Source organism: Dermacentor albipictus, chromosome 1, assembly GCF_038994185.2.
Source record: "Dermacentor albipictus isolate Rhodes 1998 colony chromosome 1, USDA_Dalb.pri_finalv2, whole genome shotgun sequence".
Taxonomy (NCBI): domain Eukaryota; kingdom Metazoa; phylum Arthropoda; class Arachnida; order Ixodida; family Ixodidae; genus Dermacentor; species Dermacentor albipictus.
In genome coordinates, this window is record NC_091821.1 from 57309133 (window position 1) to 57335848 (window position 26716).

At 45.4% G+C, this 26716-nt stretch overlaps 2 protein-coding genes across 3 annotated transcripts in view; both read right to left on the reverse strand.

Moving 5' to 3' along the window:
• LOC135899362 (uncharacterized) lies at positions 1–1741 on the reverse strand. Of its 2 annotated transcripts, none has more exons than XM_065428612.2 (3): positions 1584–1741; positions 1213–1433; positions 1–930 (listed from the first exon to the last, which is right to left on the reverse strand). In XM_065428612.2, the coding sequence occupies exons 2-3, from the start codon at positions 1396–1398 to the stop codon at positions 181–183; spliced, it is 936 nt and encodes a 311-aa protein (XP_065284684.1). In that variant the 5' UTR covers positions 1399–1433; positions 1584–1741; the 3' UTR covers positions 1–180. The 2 variants fall into 2 exon arrangements, with proteins under 2 accessions (XP_065284684.1, XP_065284685.1); XM_065428613.1 differs by having other exon boundaries at positions 1213–1452; positions 1584–1731.
• Positions 1742–9304: 7563 nt separating this feature from the next.
• LOC135899363 (nose resistant to fluoxetine protein 6-like) overlaps positions 9305–26716 on the reverse strand; it is an 82500-nt gene continuing 65088 nt past the window's right edge. The window contains exons 13-16 of the mRNA XM_065428614.2: positions 19546–19666; positions 16944–17133; positions 12705–12847; positions 9305–9748 (exon numbers count right to left, since the gene is read on the reverse strand). Coding sequence (XP_065284686.1) covers positions 9452–9748; positions 12705–12847; positions 16944–17133; positions 19546–19666 — 751 coding nt within the window. The 3' untranslated portion in view covers positions 9305–9451. The remainder of the gene's footprint in view (positions 9749–12704; positions 12848–16943; positions 17134–19545; positions 19667–26716) is intronic.

Consider the following 26716-nt stretch of genomic DNA (forward strand, 5'->3'; position numbering starts at 1 on the left):
TCCATGACGTGCAATATTGCTTTATTAAAACCAGCATTGGTGTCTTGCGGTAAAAAATACACACGGATAGCCAGCATGGCGTCCTGGTCCTATAGGGGAAAGACACGATACAAACAGGAGCGTGGTTTCATTGGTGAAGATTCTTAACGTTGCTTGCCTCCTGGGAGCACCCCACCTGACTCAGAGGAAAGCCTTCATTCGCGGTTGACCTTCGTCATCGGAATCACCGCTAGTAGGCTGTGAAATTGTCCAAGCTGCTGATTCAGTGGGAGTCATGCCCTGGCTTTGATTCCCACGCTTGATGTACTGCAGAAGCAAACCGAGTAAAATAAAACCAAGCACTGCCCCGACGATGGCGATACACCAGATTATCGGAAATCTGTATCTATGAAACCAGCCGCGGCTACGGGCGTGACAGTAGCGCACGTAATTACGGGGCAACCAACCCACAGGTAAAGTGTCATCCTCTGGGTGGTACGACTGAGTACTAGCTACGTCCATGTCTTCTGCAATGATCCATGAACTACTTCCGCTGCCAGTTACTGTCGACTCCCTACCCGCACTAGTCCCCCTGGGATGCCCACGTGGGTTGCGCGTGGACGGCGTCGCGCTCGCCGTTTCCGCCTTCTCGAGATCTTCCTGTTGCACGGCAGCCGCTGTTCGAGCCGCAGCGGCCGGATCCAAGGGCAGGCCCTCCGCCTCAGCACGTTTGCAGGTGACCTTGATTACCCTCAGGCGTCGTGCTGCTAGATCGATCTGGCTGTCCGAATAGGTCTGCAAGAACGGCTCGCGCATGAGGTCCTTGGGCATGGGCGGCGCGGTCGCCGGGCGGCCTCCAAGAATGCTGTCACGGCTGCCTCCGGCGGCCTCAGACTGGACGTCAGCGGAACTGCAACATGATGTTGGACTCATTTCTTGAGAACATCCGGCCTGCGTTAGAAGACACAGCTGTTGGCACAGTTGGCGCAGGCCAATCGTACACGTAGTTTACGGGCTCGCTATTTACAATTCAGTTGAATTGCACGTATATGGCCTACCGCAGTCCCCGGGCGCCATATTTTTTTTTTTCTTGTAATAGCAGCAGCCCTTAACTGACACTCGCGTAAAATTAGGTATAGTTTGCGTCACTATAATTTGAGGCGCAAGCTGAAAAGACACCCATGTGCTCATCTCGTGCAAATCTTCAGCTCTGAATCCTTCCGCGATACTCACCTGCGGCAACGATCGTTCAGACTGCGCGGAATCTGAGGTCAGCTCGCGTTCGTCCTCTTCCGGCGTGTGTGAATGCCGAGGTCGCGTTGTAGAGCTCTGATGGGTGCCGTGTTCCACGCTGCCTGTTGGCGTCCCCTCGTCAGAGCCACTGTTGCTGGAGTCGTTCTCTACGGTTGGGTTATCCATGTGAACACAGGCGAAGGTCTAGGCTGCGTTAGAACCTGGTTGGCAGAAAAAATACTGAGCACTAGTATTTTAGGCATGCGACCCTCACTCGTGCCCTCCGACACAATGCAAGTCACACGCGGGCATACGCGCGAATGACCAAGCGCGCCCCTATACCTTTCATAATACGCAAAACGAATACGTACCTATATAGCCCTAGTTTCGATAAAAAGCTTTGCAGGCAGTGGCTTTCTGATCGGCAGAAACTTTCGCTGGACGCCTTTGCTCTGCTCACAACGGGTGCTGAAACGCTGTGACACTGGACACGTTAGCCATTCCTATATATCCACCTCGTTCGCGGTCCTATCTTGCGGATAATATATCGCGGCCTCGATTGGCGGTAACGTGACGCGCCACGACCAGCGCTCTGAGTGCGCACCCTTGATAACTGCACGATTTCATGCAAGGTGTAACTGCTATGTGCGGGGCATGGTGTAAGCAGCGAAAAAAGATATGCGTGGTGTCATTTGCCCTTTGAAATTCAGCATTGTCTTCATGTATGCGACGCGCGTGCACCTGTTCCAACTTCGGAGAAGTATTGGACGAAAAAATTTACACTGATCCCTCGCCATGTGAAAATCATTGTTTAGCATTTGCGTAATGACGACCTGATGCGTTGTGCTATAGTGTCATTGTCGATATTCGTTGATGCCGAATTTCACGTCTTCATTCCAACGCGATATCGAGCTCTTCCGATGCTGAATTATTAAACTCTCGGGTTTTACATGCCCAAAACATGATCTGATTATGAGGCACATCGTAGGGGCGGACTGTACGGACTGCGAAATAATTTTGACCACCTGGGGTTCTTTACCGTGAACCTAAGTATACTGACACGAGCGTTATTGCATTTCGCACCCATCCAAAAGCGGTCGGTATCGAACCCTCGAGCTCACCATCTCAACGCCTATAGTGACTAAGCGAGCGTGGCGGGCTTGTTCCGATACTTTTCACCCCGAACTTCTAAGCGTCGACGTTTTGTGCAGCAATTGCACGGCTGCACTTCGCAGTCCATCGCAGGTGTGACAGCGAGGCGTGCGTCGGTGCATCGCAAGCGATGTGTCTGTCCATTGCCGTGTACAGCACAGAAGTGCTACAAAACACGCAGCGCCGGACGCGTCCTTTCTGCCGCCGACGTGGCCCGATCTCGCGTGCGGTAGCCCGAAATGACCCGTAAGAAATGACCTGTTTTGCAGGCGCACTGGTGAGGCATCGACCGTCCACAATGTCGTGGCCAAATGTTTTTATAGCATCGAGTACATCGTTGCAGGGTATATATTTGATATAGGATATAACTCCAAACGTTGACGTGACGTTTCTTCTACAACAGAGCTGCTAATGCTATTAAGATCCCTTATTAAGTTAGAAAAAAAGCGCCAGCAATTTTAAAAAAGAAAAAAAAGAAGCATGCCCACTGAAATTCAGGACAATCTTATGCGCCCGAACGGGACGAAGCGTCATTGTGTAAATATGAGTGAAATGAATTGTGGGCTATTACGCACGAGAACCACGATTTGATTATGAGACACGCCGTAGTGGGAGACTCTGGATTAATTTTGATTACAAGTGGGCCTTTAACGTGGCCCCAATGTGCGGGACACAGGCGTTTCTGTATTTCACCCTCATCGAAACGCTGCCGCCGCGGCAGGGATGTGATCCGGCGACCTCGTGCTTAGCAGCGCAACAACATAGCCGCCAGGCCACCGTGGCTGCGTTGTGTGTATATATATATATATATATATATATATATATATATATATATATATATATATATATATATATATATATATATATATATATATATATATATATATTGGAAGGGAACCTTACAAAATACTGGTTCCAGAGCCCCACTTCCAACTACGGCGCCCCATATATAATCGCATCTTGAGTGCACCATTCCTCTCATAACAGGGATTTTAGAATATTTTTATACCATTTAACATTTGCGGTGGTAGTTAACAGCCTTCTCTTGCCATTGTTTTACTACCTGTCTGTATACTTTTTTGTTTTCAAGGCCAATAATAATATACATCATCATCGTCTACCATTACCGCCCGGCGTACTTTGTCCAAATCGCACAGGCTAAATCCTCAGCTGTCCTGCGAGGTGCAGGTGCCACGCGACTTACACCCCCTCAACAGTGAACAAATATCAAATTTATGTCTGAAAGGTTATATTCATAATTAGTGGGAATGCTAGAGTCACTAGAAAAATAAGTTTCACTGCATCGCATTCGTTTTCCGCGAGTGAAGCATGCTGACGGGAATTGTAATGCCGTCTTCGGTTATTGCTATCGGGCTTACTCGATAATTGGCTGAAACTACCAGTGCTTATACCTCTGCTTCTTCATGTCCGGCTACTGCGTGTGTGGCTCAAGCAACAAGAAGGAGGTCGAATGTTTTCTTCTGTTTTTTTTTTTTGTGTTGCTCTGTCTTTCATCTCTAACATGTCAATTTTAAAGTTGTAGAGCGCCTCAAATAACCTCGAATTCAAGCATTTTTTTTTTCGTACGAAATTTTTCTTGGTTGTTTCCGCCGAGGAAGAAAAGCCCGCGAAGTACGAAAAACAACAAAAAAAACGTGCTATGGGTGAACAAGCACAGCTGCAGCTCAACTGTGGCCGCGGGTGACGGGGCGTTACGCCGGTTGTAGGCATCTAGGATCTGGGCCTACTACAGCTGTTATCGCATAGCGGCGCAAATGCATGCTACCGGCCGAGCGCTTCCGAAGCGATAAAGCGAAAAAGAAAATAAAAAGCTTTTCATTCTGTTTCAAGGAAGGAAAGGCTGAAGCGTGTGAGAACGATGGAAGGTGATGGCTACTATAATCATTTTGGCCGTTGGGTAAACATGACCTGATAAGTTCCTACGTCGAGTGAACTCATCGAAACGAGAGACATAGTAGACTTTCACACTCGTACTGCGGCCGTGTTCGTTCACCCGTTACGCGCTAGAGAGCAGCACAACAACAGCCACACAAACGCCCCACCACGTTTTTTTTTCAATTTTTCGCGGGCTTGTATTTCTTGGCAAAAATAACCAGGAAACCGCACCAACGCCCCATCACGTTTTCTTTTTTTTTATTTCGTGGGCTTGTATTTCTTGGCAAAAATAACCAGGAAAATTTTAGCATGAGAAAAATGCTTGAATCCGAGGTTATTTGAAGCGCACTACAACTCTATAACTCACATGTTAGAGGTTTAAGCAATACTAAATGTGTTGACAAAAAACAGTATAAATAATTAATGTTTTGCGATGAAACAAATCGAGGTAGTAAGTAAGCATGGCCACCGCTAATTTCCAGATTTTTCCAGAGTTCTTGGAGTTTTTTTTTATTTTTAAATCCTGGTCCAACGTAGCAGGGACACCCAGCATAAATATATATTTGTTAGAAACGGCGACAAGTCACAAACGTAGCTTTGCGTTTTTCGTGGTACGACAATCGAGTGACGCTCTTGTTTCCTGCGCAGCACTTCCGTTTCACTTGCTGAGATGACTGGGAACGAAATTCCATATAAATAAAAAAATAGCAAAAAAATAGTACAATAGAAAATTCTTGGGTTTCATTATAGATATGATTTCAGAGAGCATAAGTTTAGTTAAAAATTTAGTTACTGAAATATCTGGAATAATTATAATTAATTAGAAATCGCTGATTACTGTACACCAAAGCACAGAATCCTAGACTTCAGAGACCCACCACGTGAGCGCGACTTTGGGGAAATTCCTGGAAACCCGGGAGTAAAAAGCAGATGTAATGGCGTCATTAATGACGACACACACGAGAAGGTGGCATGATATTTAACCGGCTAATTAGTGGAAAACAGTTACCTCCGAGTTTTGTTTGTGCGTTGCGTTCGCCTAGAGTTAACCTAAATACCACCGGCGCTTAGGTGCGAGTGCCACTAAGAGATACCTAAGTCAAAGATTAGGGTCCCTTATCATTTTCTTTTATTTGCGAACTTCTGCACTGAGCGCTATCGAAGCATTGAGCCATTTCGGCCTGCATTGAAATTTGTTTTGCGCTCTGATAAGATTACACGCGGGAGAGCAGGCTACGGCCCAGTGAATGGCACAGCACGCGCACAAGCACATTAGGATGCTCGCCATTTATTACCCAGTGGTAATGATAATTAGGTAAAAAAAGTTATGGGGCCCCTGGAATGAACGTTTGCCACACTGCAAGCGTCTAGTCTTGTATTCCAAGGCAGCGTCACGTGACCACACGAACGCTCATCGCCGGCGCCACACTGCGACTTTCCCCTCGACCGACGACTGTGGCAAGTGTTTCAGGATAGATTTTTAGACAAACCAGGTAGGATCCGCCGAGCTCCCCCCTCAGAGCCGGTAAGGTCCAAGGGGTATCGTGCACCACCGCGGCAACGCGAAAGTATGGAGGCTGAGGAAAAGAAGATGCTGGAACTATATGTACAGCCTCCAGAAGTTTGAACTATATATATCGCGCAAGCGTCGACGAGACGGTATACATCAACGCCTTACGATGGTGATAGTATGCGAGACTTGCTGTAGTACGCGCAGGCGCACAAAGCACTCTTCAGTACGAGCGTCGGCGCAGACAGTAACGTCACGAAGCTTCAGTTTTGGTAAGGAATGCGTCAGCCTGAAGGAAAAGAATACACCGACGATTACGATACTCCATAATGTGAAATTTGAGTGCAGAACATGCGCAAACAGTGCGCGTCCTGTCGTCTTTCTTGTCCGTGTGAATTCAGCGATATGACCTCAATTACTGCGACGAACGAACTGGCCGAAAAATGTGCGCTCCTGTATTTCAATTCTAGATTTGTGGGAAATCAGCGCCATGTGACGTGTATGTAAAGTTTGAAGTCTGTAGGTAAACTACAGCATTTGTTGAAAATTACTAATAGGACATTTACAGAACTTTACATGGGTATTTTTGGAGGAAGTTTCATCAATGTCTAGAAAGAGCTCAACGTCCCACAGAGTTGATATTTTCATGGAATAGGGGCGCCTGTTGCCTGTGGTGCGTGGGGAAAGTTTCAAGAGCGTCGGTTATTACATCGGTTATTACGTCGCTTTACAAAAAAAAAATTCTTTAGCTTTAGCTCGGGTGCTCCTGTCTGAATACATGTAAAAGGAGAATTCGTTTTTTTTTCGGCAACCACTGCACCAAATTTGACGAGGCTTGTTGCATTTAAAAGACAAACTGAAAATCTAGTGACTGTTTGTCTTGAATTTTAAGTTGTCAGTTTTTATTATATATTGTCAAAAATTGAACATTTTCAGAAAACGACACGATCAAGTTAACAACTCTGTAACTCAGCAAAGAAATGATGCCACAATTCGGTGAATTGCATCTCATAGTACATCTAAAGCGGACAAAATTGATATGTTACACATAATTCTCAATATATTTAGTAATATAGAAATACAGCTTTTGCAGAACCCTTGTACACAACGTGATAAATTCACGTAACATAAAAAACGACTAGACAAATTTGTGCGCTTTTAATAATCATCTAATGGATGTCGCTTACACAACCGCGATATCTGTTGTTGATGCAGAGATACTAATATATAAACTTCGTGCGTCTATTTTTTTCGAACTTGTGAACTCTTTAAAATTTTTTAAACAACATTCAGGCCATAACCCGAAATTAAGCTTCCAACAGTCACTACAATTTAAGTTTCACTCTAAAATGCAACAAATTTTTTTCAAATCTGTCCAAGGGTTATCTCAGGAAAGCGTTTTCGCGTTTTACATGTAATTGAATAGGCCGCATCGGAGTTGGGCCCGAGCTAAAGCTTTCTCTTAAGCATGTACTTGAAAGCGTTATGCATCCTTTATTCGCAACGTTTTCCAATGTCCAAGGAGAACTGTACATTATTTCAAGTTAATATTCGACAAATTTCGATGTTTCTAGCGTAATTATAATTGTCGGAAGTAATTACTGAGTATATTTCTTTTGTGCCTGTTTTCATGCATTCCACGAGGCACGTATTAGGCTCCCCAATTGTCAACGGCGAACTAAAAAAGGCACGTTGTTTATATTTGGTGAAAACAAAAGGAAAATGTTATGGGTTATGTGTAAGCTAAATATGAGGTAGATGGTTTGGTTACTGCCTTCGCAGTAAATTATGTATTGAACTTTTCCGTAGAGTTACAAGTGTGCTTTACGAACGGTGCGTAATTTAGGCTGCTTCCGGGAAATAACTCAAAGTGCCATCAACGTCACATTTGATGAAGCTGGGGCAAGCGTAATGGCCCAGGATATATGCGAAGTTATCTGCGTGTGGTTAAATTACAACCTTTGCAAACAAAAAACATTTTATGAAGTGCTAAAAAACGCAATGCGGCCATTATCCGCTACATTAGTTCATTGTAAACTTATTCTATAGCTTCGTGATATTCGAGCTGCATGAATAGCAGATTATCTTTCTCATCGCATGCAGTTTGTTTCACTTGATGGTAACAACTCCAGGGCAGTGTTCTGGTGCCATTGCTGCTTCTATTGTGCATTAATGATATCGTCACCGCTGTCACACGTGCTACATAAATTGGGCTTTTGGAGATGAGTGCATCTTATATAGCAAAATATTTTCGGTGTATGACCAAACTGAACTTCATTTAAGTTTACAGAGCATACAAAAACAGTGTGATGAGTGGGGCATGGCTTTGAGCAAAGATAAAACGGTCTGTCTTCGCATGACACCTAAGAAAAACCTGCTAAAACACGAGTACACGCTGGCCTCTGTCCCGCTAAAGCAAGTTGAAACCTACAAATACCTAGGTCTAGCATTCACTAGCACCCTTTCTTGCAATTGACATATTAACAATATTTGCTCTTCTGCTTTCCGAAAACCCTCTTTTTAAGACACATGCTCAGAAATTCCCCTGCAAGCGTTAAATTAGTTATGTCACTTTTATTACACCCAAACTATAATGTGCTAGTATTACATGGGATCCATGCACTAAACTCAGCATTTAAACAAATACTGAGAAAATTCAGAGAAAGGCTGTTCGTTTTATCTGTCCTAAGTTCAAACGCACCGATTCCCCTACACAGCTAATGGTCGCAAATAATGTACCCCTCCTCCAAACACGCAGGCACATGCTTCGCCGGAATATTTTACACTCGCTCATTAATCGCGAAATATCCCCAGACCCCGCTTGATATGTGTTCCCTCTATCCCCAAGGCACATACGTCACGATCAACCAAATGCACTCACACCGTATTTTTGCCAGGACAAATACAAAATTTGTTTCTTCCCTCGCACAGTATCACCGAGGAACTCCCCCTGCCGCGCTTACTAGCTAACTTTATAAGCGAAGTACTTTTCCTATGCTGTGTGTGCATATAACTGTGTATTTTAGTAGCATTTGCTTGACACTTTGTCATTTTCTTTATTTCTTTTGCTGTTTTTATTATTTACTATATTGAGTTCCTGGAGTCTTGCAAGGACAAAATGTTGGTCTCCGGTATGTCACAAATAAAAAAAAATTAAAAAATAAGTTCCCACACCCATCGTCACTGTCTTCCCTATAACGAATATTTATATTAATTTAGTATATAGGCCAACCAACAATACGCTGCGCAACATCATCGCATCCGCGATCAGGGAAATCTTACGGAAAATTTTTCACGACACTTCAAGGCTATCGTTCTTGCAATAAAGGGAATGCTGCAGCTAGCGGCAATTATATGAACCTCTTCAGTGGTACATAAGTGACGACAATCAGTATTTAAATGGTGGCGTGCCACTGCAATGTAAATTGCACGTTGTTGCAAGTTTCTTCACTGAAGATGCAGTTTGAATACACATTGGTGGATGCTTATGCAGCATGAAATACATGTTAGCTTCAGCAATAATAAACAGAAAGGTTGTTGATTCTTCACGTTTATTTATGCCGTAAAACACATCTGTCTTTCAAATTCCGGCTTCTTTAATTGGGGCTATCTCATGAGAACATTTGTACATAATGGCTTCTTGAGCATTTATTGGTAGGAACTCCACTGCAGACAACGAAACTATAGATGGCAGCTTACGAGACTACTGTTGCCGCGATGAAAACTGTCCAATACACTTATGGTATCCGTCTTCGTTGCAGTTTCCTTTTCGGCCTTGTGGAACGTTGCGCCGATGTGCGGCAGTGTTTCTTCGGAACCGAAGACGATCGGCAGCTCGTCACCGGCTGTACTGTCGCTCTTTGTACACCGAGCCTTGAAGAGGAGCTCCGTCAGTCTGCACGCTGGCGCCTCGCAGTACACGTAGAGCAGGTAGGTAAGAAGAAAGCCCCAGGTGAGTACGGCCATGGCGAAGGACGTCTGCCAGAAAAGCAAGAGAGAACGTCATGGTTAACTGAAACCGCAGTGGAAGGAATTACCGGTGGCCTAAAACGTGAGCCGAATTCACACAGCTTTTAAATACTGGGAATTCTTCGTCATAGCCCATACGATTTGTGTGTTGACACTGATCAGTGCGAACCGGATTGTTTTTTTCCGGAGCAACGATAAACGTTAAAGGTACTTCCGTAGTTTGAATTGATGTACAGCGTTATGAACTTCTCTGTACGTACGTGGAGAAACAAAACAAAAAAAAACGCTCTGTTCAGGGTTCAATTACGCGTCTGTTGCCTGCCAGCAAGGAGTACAGTGGCAGTGCGGGTGCTTGTGGTTTCGACACAAAAGTTCCTGGAAGACGATGCAGGGAAGCATAGAATTTATGGACATCCACTTTGAAACGAGATGTTACATAATCTCATCCGGTCGTTATTTTTACCCTTGTATTGGGTTTATTCTCCGTCCCGGCAATCTCTGTTTTGTGCTAATAAATCTACGAATCAGCATTAAGGCAATTTACTTCCATAATAAAATAATGTCTTTAATGTCTTCGCTTCCTGGCTTTACGCCACGTGTCGTTTTCCCCACTGCCAATTCAGTCACGTCTCCTTGCTATCTTTAATTTAAAAGGCTTCAAGTAATGTGACTGCTTCTTCATTTACCCCTGGATATGTAATGCAACATGCTAACATAACATGTTTAAGAGAACCTGCGCTGTTTACGCACGCTACGCGTCAATAGTAGTCGACCAGTGGCGAATTTTCAATATCACCTCTTTCTCCGGCACCTTTATCTGGCCTCGAACAATGCAGCACTGCCATTCAAAGTATCATGTAAGTTTTCTCTTTTGATTTCATGCTTTGCTGTTTAGTATATAGTTCCACAGCTGACGTGCTCTCAATTGTTTCTACCCAGTGAGACACACTGAGAAACAGCACATTTGGTCAGAGTTGGAAGCTGCATTAGTTGGTTTTCATTCAACATGACGAACAGCGCAGACGTGCGGTTATCTCTTGCCCGGTCGTCTGCGCTGTTCGTCATGTTGGACGAAAACCAACTCTGACCAAATCTGCTGTTTCTCAGTGTGTCTCTGAAGTTACATTGTATGTCCTTTTCCTTGCAGTTATCCACGCCGTTAACGCAAAAATTACAGCTTTGTTTCTCGATTCTTTGTCGCCCCTGTGAGTCTACGTTTCCGGCGGTTTCATGCGGGCGACAAATTGTGCCGAATGCGAGACTCACTAACAGAGAAGAAAGAAGCCTTTGGTGCGCTTCTTTGGCTTTTTGTACTAGGATAAATATTCAGGCCGTTCAACCTGTCGAATGTACTGCGAAGTGCGTTGCACTGGTGACTTTTTTCCCCCGGGAGAATGCCTTGTATCATGGTGCCTTGATTGTTCCGTGCTTGCTTGTTTCTGGATATCTCTGCTGGCTGCAATTAAGCCGCAGGATCGAAGCGGAAACGCGAAGACATAAGCGCACAGCAGCAGCCACTCTAAACGCCGCATGTGCAAGTAGCGACTGTCGAAGAAGTACCCTGTTGAGGTCTAATTGGTTCATACTGAACGAGTAACGTACTACGCCTATTACAAGAAGGGAATAACACAGACTTTCCGCCAACGTTCTCTGCGCAGTACGAGTTACTTGTATGGTGACTGTGGTGCGTTTTTATGTTTCTTTCGGATCCCTACTATTGACGCTGCGATGTTATTTAGTGCATTGCTAGGGCAACGTCACTTCTTTTCGGTTTCTGTAGTAACAGTAGAACGTTACTCTTCATAGGTAATTAGTTCTATTATTTTTTTTCTCTACAGTCCTATAATACTAAAGCAACAACCTGCCGCTCTAATCCCTCCCACCCCTACCTCCTAAGTTTATCTGAGTAGTGTCACTTAAAAGGAGATTAAAGAGGAATATTAAGTTAAACTGTACAGATAAAGTGATTCTCTACAATATCAGAACAGCCACTCCTACCATAAGAGAACGCTTTGTAAGCTATATGAAAAACCGCATTCGAGGGCGCCCCGCCACTGCAAAGTTTGAGCATGAGCTAGCTTTACAAAGCACATTTTGACAGAGCTCGCTATAATGCAGTTTGCTGTTTATCGTTAAAGAAAGGTAGGCATTCTAATCCACATGAATCAAAGACACAAGCTATAGCAAGCTTTGAGACCATTTCCAGACCCAAAATGGCACGAATGCAAAATAATACCGTGATGATACGAACGTGAGAACGACGTGCCTGCGCTGAGGTTTCGGAAAGTAATTCAAGAAATAAACGTCTGACCCTGATTTTTTTTAGTAGTAGCACTCGATCTTTTACTGCCACGTAAGGAAATGCAGAGTTTTGACATATTAGTGTAACCACCTAAGCCGATGTACGGTTGGTTCTGAGTCTATTGCCGCCGTATTACCTACATCACCTCAAAACTAGCATTCGGTGTTTAATTCAGAGGAGCTTCGTAATTCTTACTTCAGCGTAATATCTACTCTCTCTCTTACGTTTAAACGTACTTTTCAGTTTGTTGCGCTATTAAATACGGCATTGTTGTATATATTTCTGCAAAACTTCTCAACTGTATTTGGTTGTACTGGCGCATACGCGTATGTATACATAATGATCATTTATTCGTTTCAGTGTTATCGATTGCAATATTGTATTACTTTCCCTCGATGCCATAATACAAAGGATGAGCATCCGCGCACCGAAATAACTAAATCAAATACAATGGAATTTACAAAAGGCCCCTAACTTTAGTGTCTTGCAAGAGCACGCCTAATAGTAAAACTACTTCATAGCAGTCATTTGCTTTTATATACTGACACTTGGGTTCCTTAGTGCAGTTTTCGTTTCTCGCTGAGCCACAAATCATTATACAAATCTTGCAACCTCCTCTGTGTAAAAATAACGCAAGTTCAGACGCACAATGTAAGCACTCACCACGAAGAAGTGCGAGAAGAACATCCGTTCCCTGGAAATGTTCAGAGTGAACTGCATGAATGGCATGTGCACGACGTACATGCCAAAGGCCAGCCTGCTGAGGGGACGAAGGGCGCGCCAAGAGAGTAAGGAGGTCACGAAGCCTGTGGAATCCCAAAATAAAGCAAAAAAAGTTAGAGAGAGACAGCAACGAAAACGTTTTTTGAGATATTCACTTCAGCAGTACCATTATCGGTAAAAAGAGTTTTTTGACCGTGTTTACGGCGAAACACGTTTCAACAAACATGCGGGCCGGTAGACCTCTGGAGCAGGTCGGCTGTATGCTTGAAATGACTCCCTTAATTAAACTCTGAATTATTTCCCCAGGTGATTTTCACATGTGTTCATGTGTTCAGATAAAAAGGTAAATTAAGGGCAGCGATATTAATCAAGGATGAGGCCATGTTGGGCTAATTTGCATTAATGGAAGGGAGAGAGAGGAAAACATGTAGCGAGTGGCGCCAAGCTTATACGTTGCAGCGTGACAAGCAATCAGGATAATTACGCTCATTTTAACTTATGTTTAACATGGCACTTCTAGACGGACTAGGAAAAGTGATATGCAAAATAGCGAAGGTTGCGTTACTGCAGTCACTCTGGAAGTGGAACGTATCCCATCGGAAGCTATGTATTCTCGAAAGGTAACTGCTTCCATTCATCTTAAAACGTTTTGTGCGCAAACAAACAGGGACGAAGAATAGGAGCAACACAATGACAGCACCTTCTAACAACTGGTTTTATTTTTGAAGACCCACCTGCTTAAATACCCATAGATCTGCGCGATCTAGTCAACAGAGCACGCCTATAGCGCATAAATACCCATAGATCAGCGCGATCAAGTCAAGAGAGCACGTCTATAGTTCATATAACACTTGTGATAAAAAGACGTGGACCAAAGCCACCCGGTCAACATAAAATCAGCAAGGTGCATGAAACAACCACCTACAATAACATGCGTCAAAGATGTGATGATAGAAGCGAATTTTCTTTATCCAACAATGAAACAGAAGGATGGCTTATGCATTTTTCTTTTGGTATTTCAATCCAGTGTGCTTCCACAATTTCCCTCGCGGTTTGATTCCTATGCCTATACAAAATGTCGCTGCTACTAAGACATGGTGAGCAATCATGTTCTAGGAAATGCATCGCCAAATGCGTACTAGGGCGGCCTTTCAGACTAGACAAGTGTTCCCTTAACCTCGTTTTAATGCATCTCGCAGTCTGCCCTACGTAACATGACCACACGTCATAGGAATCTGATAAACAACGTTCTTCGCGCAATCAAGAAATCGGTTCTATCGCAGATGTTTAACACTACATTCTTTCTTTACATCATCCTTACTTTCGAACTTATTTGTGACCTTAGAACACACACTACCTATTTGGTTTTTTGCCGAAATACCACTTTTACTGCGTAACTACCAGCCACCTTTTTAAGTCTGTGTGAAAGGCCGTGCACATACGAAATCACTGAAACCTTGGAAGCTACATCCTTCTGCTTTGATTTTTTGTGCATTGTCCTTTATCCTGTTTCATTTTTTTCATTAGTCCAGCGCACGACGCCAGCATCACAGAGAGCGGGTAACCAGCCTTTCTTAACCTATCAACTTGCTCAAAAAATGCGATCTCTACAGTGTAGTGGCATGACTTCAACAACGCTGGCCGGAAACACGAAATGACTATCCCATTCTTCGCAAGCCTGGAATGGTTTGAGGCATAGTTCATTAACGGTTTTCCAGCTCGGGGTGAGAATGACCAACACACATGTTCCGGTAGGAATTCTAACTTGACATCACGAAACTGTAACTTATTATCTACCGGTACTTCCGAAGTAAATGCTAAGCCCTTGCCCAGAGAATTGAAGGCTTCTACAACCCTATTCCTGAAAGCACCATTGTCTACATGACAGCCTAAAATCAAGTATTCATCGACATATCTGTATACCTTATTTACTACACCTTCTAAATCTTTGGCCAACTCTCTGTCTATGCTTCCCAAAAAATGCTGCTTAGGATGGGAGCTACCTCTAACCAGATGCACACACCCCTTGCCTGTATATACGTTTCACCACAGTATCCTACATGTGTATTCGCTAAATAAAAATGCAGCAGTTCAAGAAAGGATTCAGCGGCCATGCCGCCCGGGTTACGGAATGACACCTCGTCATTCTCATTTGTTATGCAATCTTTAACACTGCACATTAGGGGCCCATGCGGTAAGGAATAGTAGAGATCTTGAAAATCTATGCTGAATCCCCAGCTGCAGCTTGTACTATATTATGCAAGAAAATTCACAAGGCCTTCAAAGTTTTTCAATAAGTACGGATTCTGTACTTCTAAGGAATTCAACATTTTTTGCAGGAACTCTGCGACCAGAACCTGCCAACGCCCTCGCTCGGACACAATTGGCCTAAACGGAATTCCTTGCTTGTGGGTTTTTGGTGTAAAAAATAAAAGAAGGCGGTGGAGCTATTGAAAAAATGTCTCCAAGAAAAGCTTGCGTCACATGTAAAGAACTCAAAAGGAATGAAATTGGATATATTTTTTTGTTTGCGCACAAAACATTTTAAGATGAATCTGTTCCAACTAGGCCGACTCGCAGTTATGCTTCCATTCCTAAAGGAGAAATTGTTTTGTCTAATGCGGAAAACAAAGAAAGCCGGAAATTTGCTGTGCTAGCTCGTAATAAAGCAAAAGAAGCAACGTATGACTAACGAGCATGAGATAGTTACATTGTGCCCGTTGCCTGCCTAGAGGGATGAGGGGCGGCATTTGTGAATAATCGATCGTGGTTCACGACTCACTGCCCGCTCATTCCCCATAGTGAACGTTCGCCAACACTTGCGGGGAAAATACGAACCAAGTTTAAGTAGTGGTGAAAAGTCTGACTATTTTTGTTACACTCAGGAAAGGAAAACAGATTTCAGTACAATTTGAGCAGGGGAGGATGTCAAGATCCCCACATCAAGTTCAAGCGAGCGTACTAAAAAGAGGGGTGTATATGGGAGGGTGGAGAGTGCAAGGTGGTTTTTGCTAGTTTTTTTTTGTTTAGTTTTAAACGACATGCAATATTGCAATAGTACTCAAATGCCGCATAAGTAAGTAGGGAAGCCGCGAATCCATTCTTATTAATTTGTTGATTTTATTTTTCTTCCTTTTAGTGACACATATATGCAGGAGACCTTGAAATCAGAGTGATGATGGCTACTACTTCTCGCTCAAAGAATGCATGCCCAAGTTCGGTTGGTTCAAACAAACAGAACGAAACAAATAATAATAAAGTAAAATGCAAATTATAGTCGGATCAAGTCGACGCATTGTTCATAGAAAGTTGGAGTAAGCACTTTGTACGTCACACCAAACACAAACAGCACAGCAAGTAATGACAATTCCTAACGGCACAAATCAAGTAAAAAATTGTCGCAGTCAGTTCACATTGAGTTTGAGTAAGCCCCATTGCAGCACAGGAGTGTGCATGTCAGAGTAGTTCATAGAGAACCCACATCGCTGTAATTGTCAGTAATTTTTATCCCTTCAAGGAATTCTTCATTCTAGAGTCTCCTTTTCGTTTGACACTTTCATTACGTCTGCCAACTATTACGCCAAAATTTAATTATTTGCACTTCAAGATCTTACCGCAGGTGTAGCCAGGGTTACGGTGCGTTTTTAAGGAAGGAATCGACGTTTTTAAATGAAATTTAATGTCTTTTAGAAGGGCGTCCGAAGAAAAACTTACAAAGTGAATGTTTTCCCATTGAAGAAAGAGATCTTTTTTTTTGAAGATAAATTTCGCGGTCTCATTCACTAATGTGTGCCATATCTCTCAATGTTTGTGCTAGAATAGCTCATGTGGGAACACGCCAGAACTTAAACTTTGTGTTTACAGCTAAACGTAGGGAGAGATGAGGGCTTTATTCTGAAATTGGAGATATTTGCCTGGCTGACGGCCTGGCATGGCTGCTGCACCTTTTCATTGACAATATGATATGTAAGCAAAGGGCGTGTAAGGTAATGCAGAGCATTTTCAACCACCGCGGAGGGTCTTTTCGAAAATTCTGTTGGCAGCACTGCCACGCGCTGCTTATCCGTAGAGCGCGTGAAGGTGGCACGGGGCGGATAGTGTAGCGGTAAAGGTGGAGAGGTAGCGCTGCGCTAAAGCACTCTGGCGTTTCGTGCGATAATGCGTGGAGGTGGATCTTACCTCCTCGCCCCGTGGCACATGCGAAAGTGACCCAGGCCAGGAACACGGACCACAGGATTCGGTCGAAGAACGCCGTGCACAGCTTGCCTAATTCGTTGGTCGGGGCAGTGGTTCGGTACCAAGGCCCCTTAATGCACATGCAGCACAAGCCACTGGCAATGGCGAAGCACCACGCCGCCTTTTGCAACGCCTGGAAGAAGGTGGTCACGAACAAAATACAATTTATTATAATTTTTCTGCAATTGTTTTGCATTGTTATTATTATTTGAGACGTAGTGAAAATTCGGGTGCGGTTGTGCTCCGTGGCAAGGAACATATGGGCGCGTCTGGGGGCCTGCGCTCAAAGCAACACCGAATAGATGTAAGCGTCTCTGAAACTAACGGGCAAGGAGGCGCTTAGAGAGAATCCTTAAGATGCCAGCAACCGTCTGCTGGGCAGCTGTTATCACGTTTACGCTGCGACGAAGTTAGTTTTGCACTGATGTGCTTCGTTAAAGAGTCGATTAGATCATCATACCTCCTAATATACGCGCACGAGCCGCTGAAAACTCAGTGTACAGATATTTAACCCAATGAAAGTGACGAAAGAGAAATAGTGAGTTTACTAGCGCACTGCTGCAAAGCATTCATGTTTTACATCACCGATGGTGGCGCGGCAAACAGCATTACCATTGCTGTTCGCCAGCAGGCTAGGGGACTACTTGTCACCACCCCGTTTGAAAGGAGACGTCAACAAATCATCATAATCATCATCATCATCATTATCATCATCACCACCAACTATTTAGGAGATGCCAATAAATCGTAATCATCATCATGTGCAACTTCAGCAAAAGGACTGGCACTTGTCGTCTGCTACGCTCCGGTCGGAATCAACGGATATTCATTCGTTTGCACCTGCTCTCGGTACATGCGCGCTTAGTATTGTTAAATTATTCTCGATATTACTTTTCGACTGCTAATATTATAATACTGAGGCCTAAAAACCTCACATGAATCACAGCACAACCCCGTTCCCCGCACTCAATTGTAGAACACAACGCCAAATAAGTTACATATACAAGCTTTGAAACCGAAGTACTATCTCATGGCTCAGTGGCATGATCGTGCTTCAACTAAATCGTGTGGAATTGATTACTATGTGTACGTTTCACTTGCAATTCCACTTATTCGCTATACATAAATCAAGTCATTTTTTGCTGCCTAATATATGAAATTTTCATTGAGAGTGGTTTATTCTAAGTAACACCAAGATTTATCACGTTTAGTAGTAGTGAAGCGTACTTCAAATTATTTTTATGCAAAGAAATCTCATCATTTGCCATTGCAGAAGTTATCATTAGTGTGACTTGGTAGGCGTCAATGATTCTTTTAAGCTTAAATCACTCTTAAAGCTTTAAAAAGAATAATAAAACACTATGGTTGTAAGTGGAAGAAAAAAAAATGTTCTATTAATTGTGAAGCAAGCGGGCAAGCAAGTTTTTAAAAATACATTGCTGTGTAGTAAATCTGACATCTTAGTTTTTAAATCCGCATGACATGCTTACACCAAAAAAAATACTGGGTGTCCGAACTATCATGCACGTAGATTTAAAAGAAAGATAGTTCATTCTACGCCAATAAAACCAAATGCATGTTTTCGAACTCCATCTGAGAAAGCGCCAGTAACTCTTGTAGTCCCCTGCCTTCAACTAGTGAATGAAAGATAATTAACCACCTTTAAATTGCAGTTTTAATTGTGAATAGAATCGTAACAGACAATGTCAAAATGAAACGCTTCCATCAAGCTACACATCCCGCCTTTTTTCTTTCTTTTTTTTGGGCCACGAGAGAAAGAATTCGTGTGTCATATTCTTGTGCAAGCGCACTTTGCTATCATCACCATTTAGCCGTTAGAGTATTCCATGCTTCTTTATACATGCTTTCCTATGCGCATACTAGAAAACAAGCCCACAGATCCAGGCTATCATTTGGGGACTCACTGTCAGGAAATTTCCTTTCAGGTATTTTTTAACATTGAAAAGAAAAAAAAACAATTTTACTGCGTTGCTTCCGTGTTTTTCTTCCTTATTTATTTATTTATTTATTTATTTATTTATTTTACTTGAACGACACCCTTTTTCCCCTCGCGTAGTTTTTCCTACTCTTCAGTGTGACCCTTCATAACTTCGTGGAATAGCGCAAAACAGAGGCTGTATTTTTCTAGGGTTCCTCCCACCGATTGTATTCGTTTCTTAATATACCTGATTCCCGTGATGGAGTAGTAGTTTCGTGAGCGCAAAAATAATTTCAACGTACAGCGCCAACACCTCCTAGACTAGTTTTGTCTAAAAGGTGTTCACAGCGCGCGCAGAGATGACACATAATGACAATATGGTACATGCACACTTTTTAATCTTTGTGCATCGCCCAAGTGTGCGCTGTATATTGAAAATCATGCATCACTGACTCTTCCAAGCTACCACCCTGGTGAAAAGAACGAAAATTAAACTGTTGCACCATACGGCACCAAATACCACAGGAACTGCGCTCCTCAATTTACGCTCTCTCGCAGCCTGCCTGGCTGAGAAGCTGTAGGAGAGAAATGAAGGAGAGTACTAACATTGGGTATTTTTCTTTCCTTGAAGATCGCCGCAACGAAATACGTTAAACACCCACTGAAGCAGCACACGGCGTGGTAGTACGGGTAAAAAAAGTAGTAGGAACGAGTCCTCAGGAAGGTCCTGCAGAAAGAAAAACACATTACCGAATGAGACGATCTTGTTCACTGAGTTTGGAACGTGTGACCCGTACTGTATGAACTTGAAAATGGGGGGGGGGGGGGTGCCAGCGAAACACAAAGGACGCGCACACAAGGAAAAGGTGTCAGACACGGACCCCCCGTTGTCCCCCGGTACCCTACTTTTTCAAGTTCATCATGCACCAACTGGCGCAAGAGCTTGCGCTAATGCACCGTACTGTATATTACCTAAGGTCACTTTACCTTCGAAGATGCGCTGCCTTTGTCATGCTGTGTGTGATATCTGCATAGGCAGTAGTAGCTGGTGTACAGGACCTTTTTCTGAGTGCTTTGCTTCGAAGATTTCAATGTAACGGCTTCAGTCAGCATCATCCGAGCAGCCATAACTGTTTAGCTTTACTCTGAGCTTCGTTCTTCCGCATTTAGGCTCCGTCGTGAGTTGGACGTGAATTTGAAGAACTGCTCTTGAGATAAAAGAAAAATACTGTTGGTAACTAGCAAGAGCTCGACCTAAACCTCAGAGAGTGTTAGTGAAAAGTCTGACGGCTGCCGCTGCGACTGCTTAGCAGCTGCGGAGGTGTACGAGAAGCCAAGGAAAAAAAAAAACGAAAAGTCAATGTGGCGTTGAAAGGAGCGGCATGCAGCATTTCTATGTAAGTTCCCACAAAGGTCAATGTCGCGCTTCGGTTTTCCATGTGCCGCTCGCGCCATCATCCGCCGGGCGACGCTACTCTTGTATTCAACACAGATGTAGACTCTACATAATGTAATGCTCACGCTGGGCTAGCATCAGCGCCACCGACAGCGCCTACAATTGGTTTGCTGTTCATCCTGTTCATTTATTCCAAAATAATTTTACCGTTAATTTTCCAATGCAATATCAAAATTGTAGAATAGTGGCCGGTGCTATGCTGCGCCAAGCTTGAGCGTCACGTCTGCTGCGACGCCATCGGGTGCACTGCATACAAATGTTCCTCCGTGGGCATTGGTAGTGACTTCGTTCGTTCTTAAAGTTAGCTTACAAATGACATTTTTTATTTTCCTTTGAATGAAATCATGTGCGCTGATGAAGCATTCATCATTCACTCAAACAGATCAGAGTACGCCGCCAATAGCACGGGGCACTAGCGTAATCAGCGCAATGTTCGGGATCCTCGGCGAGCAAAAAGTTGTGGCACCATCTGTTGGCGAGGGACACCTTTGCTGCCGCGGCATATAAGTGTGCAGTAAATTTTGCGTATTTTAATTTCATCACAAACAATTTTGAAAAGGCTCAATTTCGCTCGCACTTGGCAATATCATATTCTGTTAACATGCCATAAATCTGCATTAGTGTGTCCGGCAGAGCTTATAAGGTTTTCCCCACTCGCCTCTGTAAGACTGTATATCTCATAGGTTTGGTATGCAGACGCACGGACGAAGGTATCGAGAGCCTTGTGTTAGCGTCTTATAAGAGAGCTGCTTAGCTAGTAGCGAAATATAAGAGAAAAAAATCAGTGGCGATTCAGCGGTGTATGCGAGAGAAATGCGTTGCCACTACGTCGCACTTCTTGAGGTCCCGAATCCGCGATTTAAACTGCGTTCACCTTGTACATTGCAAAATGTTGTTCAGGACCTCACTCGGCAAATGTCTGGTCTCTTCGAGAAGCAAAGTGCAACCGATGGTGGCCCGGAGTAGGCCACCGTCAGTTGCACTATATAATATATATATAAAAGGCGTTTATTAGTCACCGGCGTTTGGGACCAGCCTTTAGAGCAGGGCGCGGACTCCCAGCACGAACAGCGCTTACCGAGCAAGAGCGCTGAAGAGAACGACCCACTAGAAAGCGCTGGAGATGACAACCCATTATACCGTTCCAATCCTCCTCTACAATTACCCCCGGGAACAAAAAGGGAGCCACCCGGTGACCTAACAGCTTGTCACTATGAGTGGGTCATAGTAGGTCTTGAGGTGGTTGGCGTTGAAAATGTCTCGTCCACGACGGCGCACGTCCAAAAACGGTTCAGCGGGTTCGATCACGTAGTTCACGGGGAATGCGCGTTCGACGACATGGTAGGGCCCTTCATACCTGGGTGTAGTTTTAAAGAGAGACCAGCTGCAGCGGAATGAACGAGCGAGAATGAATGAATGAACGAGATTGCGGCACTCTTCAGCATGTCTTGCCGTGTCAGAAATGGGAACACATCCAGATGCATCCGGCCGGCACGGCATAATTGTGTCGATGGTGTGCGACGGCTGCCGACCTGTACAGTAAGGAAAATGGTGAAAAGCCGGTGGTTGTCTGAGTAGCGGTGTTGTACGTGTTCGTCACGAAGGGCAGAATGACGTCCCAATTTGTGTGGTCGGAGGCGACGTACATTGCAAGCATGTTGTAGAGCGTACGGTTGAAGCGTTCCGTAAGGCCATTGGTTTGAGGATGGTACGCCGTAATTGTACGATGAACAACGTGTCACTCTTTAAGAATGGCTTCAACTACTTCGGACAGGAAGGCACGTCCGCTATTACTGAGCAGTATCCGAGATGGCCCATGACGCAGGATGAATCCATGAAGCAGGAAGGGGCGAAGGCAACATCGCGCGCTGTAGCTGCCGGGAGGGCGGCAGTTTCGGCGTATCGCGTGGCGTAGTCGACTGCCACAATGGCCCAGCGGTTTCCAGCCGATATCAGGGGAAGGGGCCCTTGCATATTGATGCCGACGAGCCCAAACAGCCGGGTAAGGCAAGCTAAAGGTTGCAAGATGTTTAGCGAGAGGCGGGGCGAAGATTTTCGGCGCTGACAATCGGTGCAAGAGCGAACGAACTTCTGAACGTAGTTGTACATCCCTCGCCAGTAGTGCCACTGTAGAAGGCACTGGTACGTTTTGAGAACTCCCGAGTGTGCACACTGTGGATCGGCGTTGAAAGCTGCGCATATCTCGGAACGCAGAATGCGAGGTACTACTAACAAACACTGGCGCCCGTCGGGGTTATAATTGCGCCGATGAAATAGGTTGTCGCGAATGGCGAAATGGTGAGCTTGACGACGCAACGCGCAAGTGGTTGGTCGTGCTGATGAACCAGAAACTAAGTCTATAAGGAAGGCAACCCAATGGTCCTTGCGCTGCTCAGAAGCGATGGTCATAAGGTCCAGCGAAGATAAGGTAAACTGGGAGAGTGAGCAGCAGGCATTGTTGTCAGGTAAGGGAGAGCGCGAGAGGGCATCGGAGTCAGAATGCTGGCGTCCGCTGCGGTACAGCACGCGGATATCGTAGTTATGCAGGCGAAGTGCCCATCGGGCAAGACGGCCTGAGAGATCTTTCAAGGACGACAGCCAACATAGTGCGTGGTGGTCCGTGACTACATCAAATGGAAGGCCATACAAATGAGGCCGGAACTTAGTATTACTGAGCCCAAATGATGGCCAGACATTCTTTTTCTGTCACAGTTTAATTGGTTTCAGCTTTCGTAAGCGTACGACTTGCATAAGCTACGACATACTCAGGAAACCCTTGTTTGCGCTGGGCAAGCACGGCGCCGAGGCCAGCACCACGGGCATCTGTGTGCACCTCGGTAAAGGCAGTCAGGTCGTAATGGCGCAAAATTCGTAAAGACGTTAGCGAACGACGGAGCTCTGTGAGGGCCTCGTCACACTTGGACGACCACGAAGGGCGGGGTCCGTTGCTTCTAAGTAGCTTAGTCAGGGGCCATATGATGGCGGCGAAATTACGGATGAAGCGTTTGAAGTAAAAACAGAGACCTACGTAGCTGCGCAATTCTTTGACGGACGTTGGCTTAGGGAATTCGGCGACATCCCGAAGTTTGACTGGATCGGGGAGCATTCCATCCCTGGACACCACGTAACCTAGAATTGTCAGCTGCCGAGCTGCGAATCGGCACTTCTTTAGCTTTAGTTGTTGGCCAGCGTTTCTTAAACAAGTCAAAACACACCGGAGCCGTTGAAGGTGAGTGGTGAAGTTAGGAGCAAAAACTACAACGTCGTCAAGATAGCACAAGCACTTGTGCCACTTCAAGCTGCGGAGAACTCTGTCCATCATGCGCTCGAAAGTTGCCGGTGCATTACAAAGTCCAAAAGGCCTTCGCTCAAATTCGTATAAGCCCTCGGGTGTGACAAAAGCTGTCTTCGGCTGATCGGCGTCAGCCACGGGTACTTGCCGATACCCTGAGCGCAAATCTAGGGATGAAAAGAATTCTGCGCCTTGTAGACAGTCAATCGCGTCGTCTATGTGCAGGAGAGGGTAGACGTCCTTGTGGGTGATCTTGTTGAGGCGTCGGTAGTCCACGCAGAACCACACAGAACCATCTTTCTTCGTAACAAGGACAACAGGGGATGCCCATAGACTCTTGGAAGGTCGTATCACCTTGCGGCGAAGCATGTCGACTTGTTCGTTGACTACGCGACGTTCTGCAGGTGGTACACGATACGGACGTTGGCGAAATGGCGGTTGCAAGCCAGTGCCGATCCGATGAGTCACAGTTGACGTCCGGTCCAGGGAAGGTCGCGCTACGACGAAAGAAGAACGAGATTGTTCTAAGAGGCATAAAAGCTGAGACCGCTGGACCGATGTAAGGTCATCGGTAATAGAAGAACCGAACACATCACTGGGCGATGGGTCCCGCGTAGAAACAGTACTGAGCGCACTGGAACTAGTACATGCAGTAACGGTCATCGGGCACGTTCCTAACTTGCACGTCCTCGATCGCTTCTACATTGCCAAGACATTCCCCTCGGATCAGCATCATAGGGTATGGGAACGGATTGCAAACGATTATGGTACTGGAGCCCTGTGTGATGCACACTGTCGCAAAAGGTAGGAGCAGACCTTTCCGAGTGAAAAAGCGGTCAGATGGAGCCAATTGTGCACCAGTGTCCGAGATTCCGCTGCAGTACATGGGCATGACCGTTGACGCGTTCGGGGGAACGTGGGAGTCGGCTTGTACAAGTAGTTTCCCCGAAAGCGAAAAATTGTCGGTGAGCGGCAAATCTAACAGCGGCCAAAGTTCTATTTCGTCCTGTGCGCAATGGATAACGGCAGTGTGGCGCAATAGAAAATCCCAGTCGAGGATAACGTCATGGAAGCACGAGAGAAGGATTACGAATTCTTTGGCGTATAGAATGTCGGCAATGACAACACGAGCAGTGCAAGCCGCTAAGTGGTGAATATTTTGAGTAGTGGCTGTGCGGAGGGACAACCCAGTCGTGACTTTCCGAAGTATACGGTAAAGCTTAGCGTCCATAACGTATACGGTGGCTCCAGTCTCCAGGAGTGAAGATGCGCGAACACCGTCAACAAACATTGCGATTACGTTCGAGGGACTGCGGTCAAGATTTTCACATTTCGACGGTGCCGCAGCCCTGGCCTCTCGGACTGCGACGATTATTTTTCCTCGTCCCGAGTGACGGGGCGATATCGCATCGACGGGAGAGAGCGACGACGAGGCGACATAACCTCGGCGACATAGCCGACGAGTGGTGGTCATATGGACGGTCGGGCTGGCTAGTCACGGGTGGTGCGGCGGCACACTGTTACAAAAATGTGCGACGGGACCAGCCTAGCCACACGTGAAGCACATGGGCCGGTTGTCAGGAGGACGCCACCGGTTCGCTGCGGCAGGTCCCATCCATGTCACAGGACGCGTAGTACAGGACGGCTGCTGAAATGACTGCATGGCGGGCTGCAGTTGGGGCCTAGCCACGACGTCGGCATAATGGAGAGGCATACTTGGAGAGAGTAGTTGGGTCCGCGCGGTAACTTCAGCGTAGCTTAGCGGAGCAGCCGCAGGAAAATGATGGCGCTGGTCAGACCTCGGAGATTGCCTGCGCGATCGCGCGATGGAGCGTAGGCGTATATTTGAGGCAGGCTGTTGTATACGCCGTGGCTGAGCGAAGGTCATCAAGGAGAGCTGGCGTGTAACTTCTTCCCGGACGAACACTTCAATTTCTGCAAGCAGCGCTGACTATAGTCGGAGATGGTAGCCAAACCAGCAATGTGTTCGTCGCGCGAGGAAGGGCGACGTGTTAACGAGCGCTACCTGCGTAGCTTCTCGTAGTTTTGGCATAAAGTGAGGTCACAGACTGAGGAATCTTTGCAGGAAGCATGTTGAAAGCATCGTCCTCTATCCCTTTCATGACATGCCCGATTTTGTCGGGCTCTGGCATCGTCGCGTTGACTCTCTTACACAGGTCGAGAACATCCTCAATGCAGCTGGTAAATGATTCACCCGGTTGCTGTGCACGTTCTCGCAAGCGTGATTGCGCACGCAGCTTGCGCACAGCAGGGCGACCATACACAGCCACTAAAGAGGTCTTGAAGGAGGACGACGTCAGAAAATTCGACTAATGGTTGTTGTACCGGAAACTGGCCATACCTCTGAGATAGAAGAGCACGTTGCTCAGTTTTGCGGGGTCGTCCGATTTGTTGTGGACGCTTACCGCCTCATATGTCGTGAGCCAGTCCTCCTCGTCGGTGTCGTCCGCGCCGCTGAATATGGCAGGGACCCTGTGGCGAAGCACACCAGAGCACTTGATGGACGGAAGAGGCACTTGCTGGGATGGAGTAGGAGGGGTTTGCCGGGATGCGTCTTCAGGCATGGACGAGCGTAGTGTACGGAATCGAAGTTCCAGGATGGATTTTGTAGGCCGAAGCACCCTCCACCACTTGTAAAGGCGTTTATTAGTCACCAGCGTTCGGGACCGACCGTTAGAGCAGGGTACGGACTCCCAGCACGAGCAGCGTTTTCCGAGCAAGAGCGCTGAAGAGGACAACCCACTATACTGTTCCAATCCAACTCTACAACATATATATATATTATATTATATTATATTATATTATATTATATTATATTATATTATATATATTTTAATTTATATATATATATATATATATATATATATATATATATATATATATATGTATATACCTACACATACATGCTCTTCTAAGCTTTCCCATGCCCTCTCTACCACGTGACCGGCTTCCCAGACTTCACATAAATACACTTTTTTCCACTTCAACTCCTCCTAATGCGAGCGGAT

Excerpts from the sequence above, each read along its gene's own strand:
- LOC135899362 (XM_065428612.2), bottom strand. The coding sequence starts at position 1,398 with ATGGATAACCCAACCGTAGAGAACGACTCCAGCAACAGTGGCTCTGAC. Across the intron at positions 931-1,212 it reads CTGAACGATCGTTGCCGCAG|GCCGGATGTTCTCAAGAAAT; the intron begins GTGAGTATCGCG and ends CTTCTAACGCAG.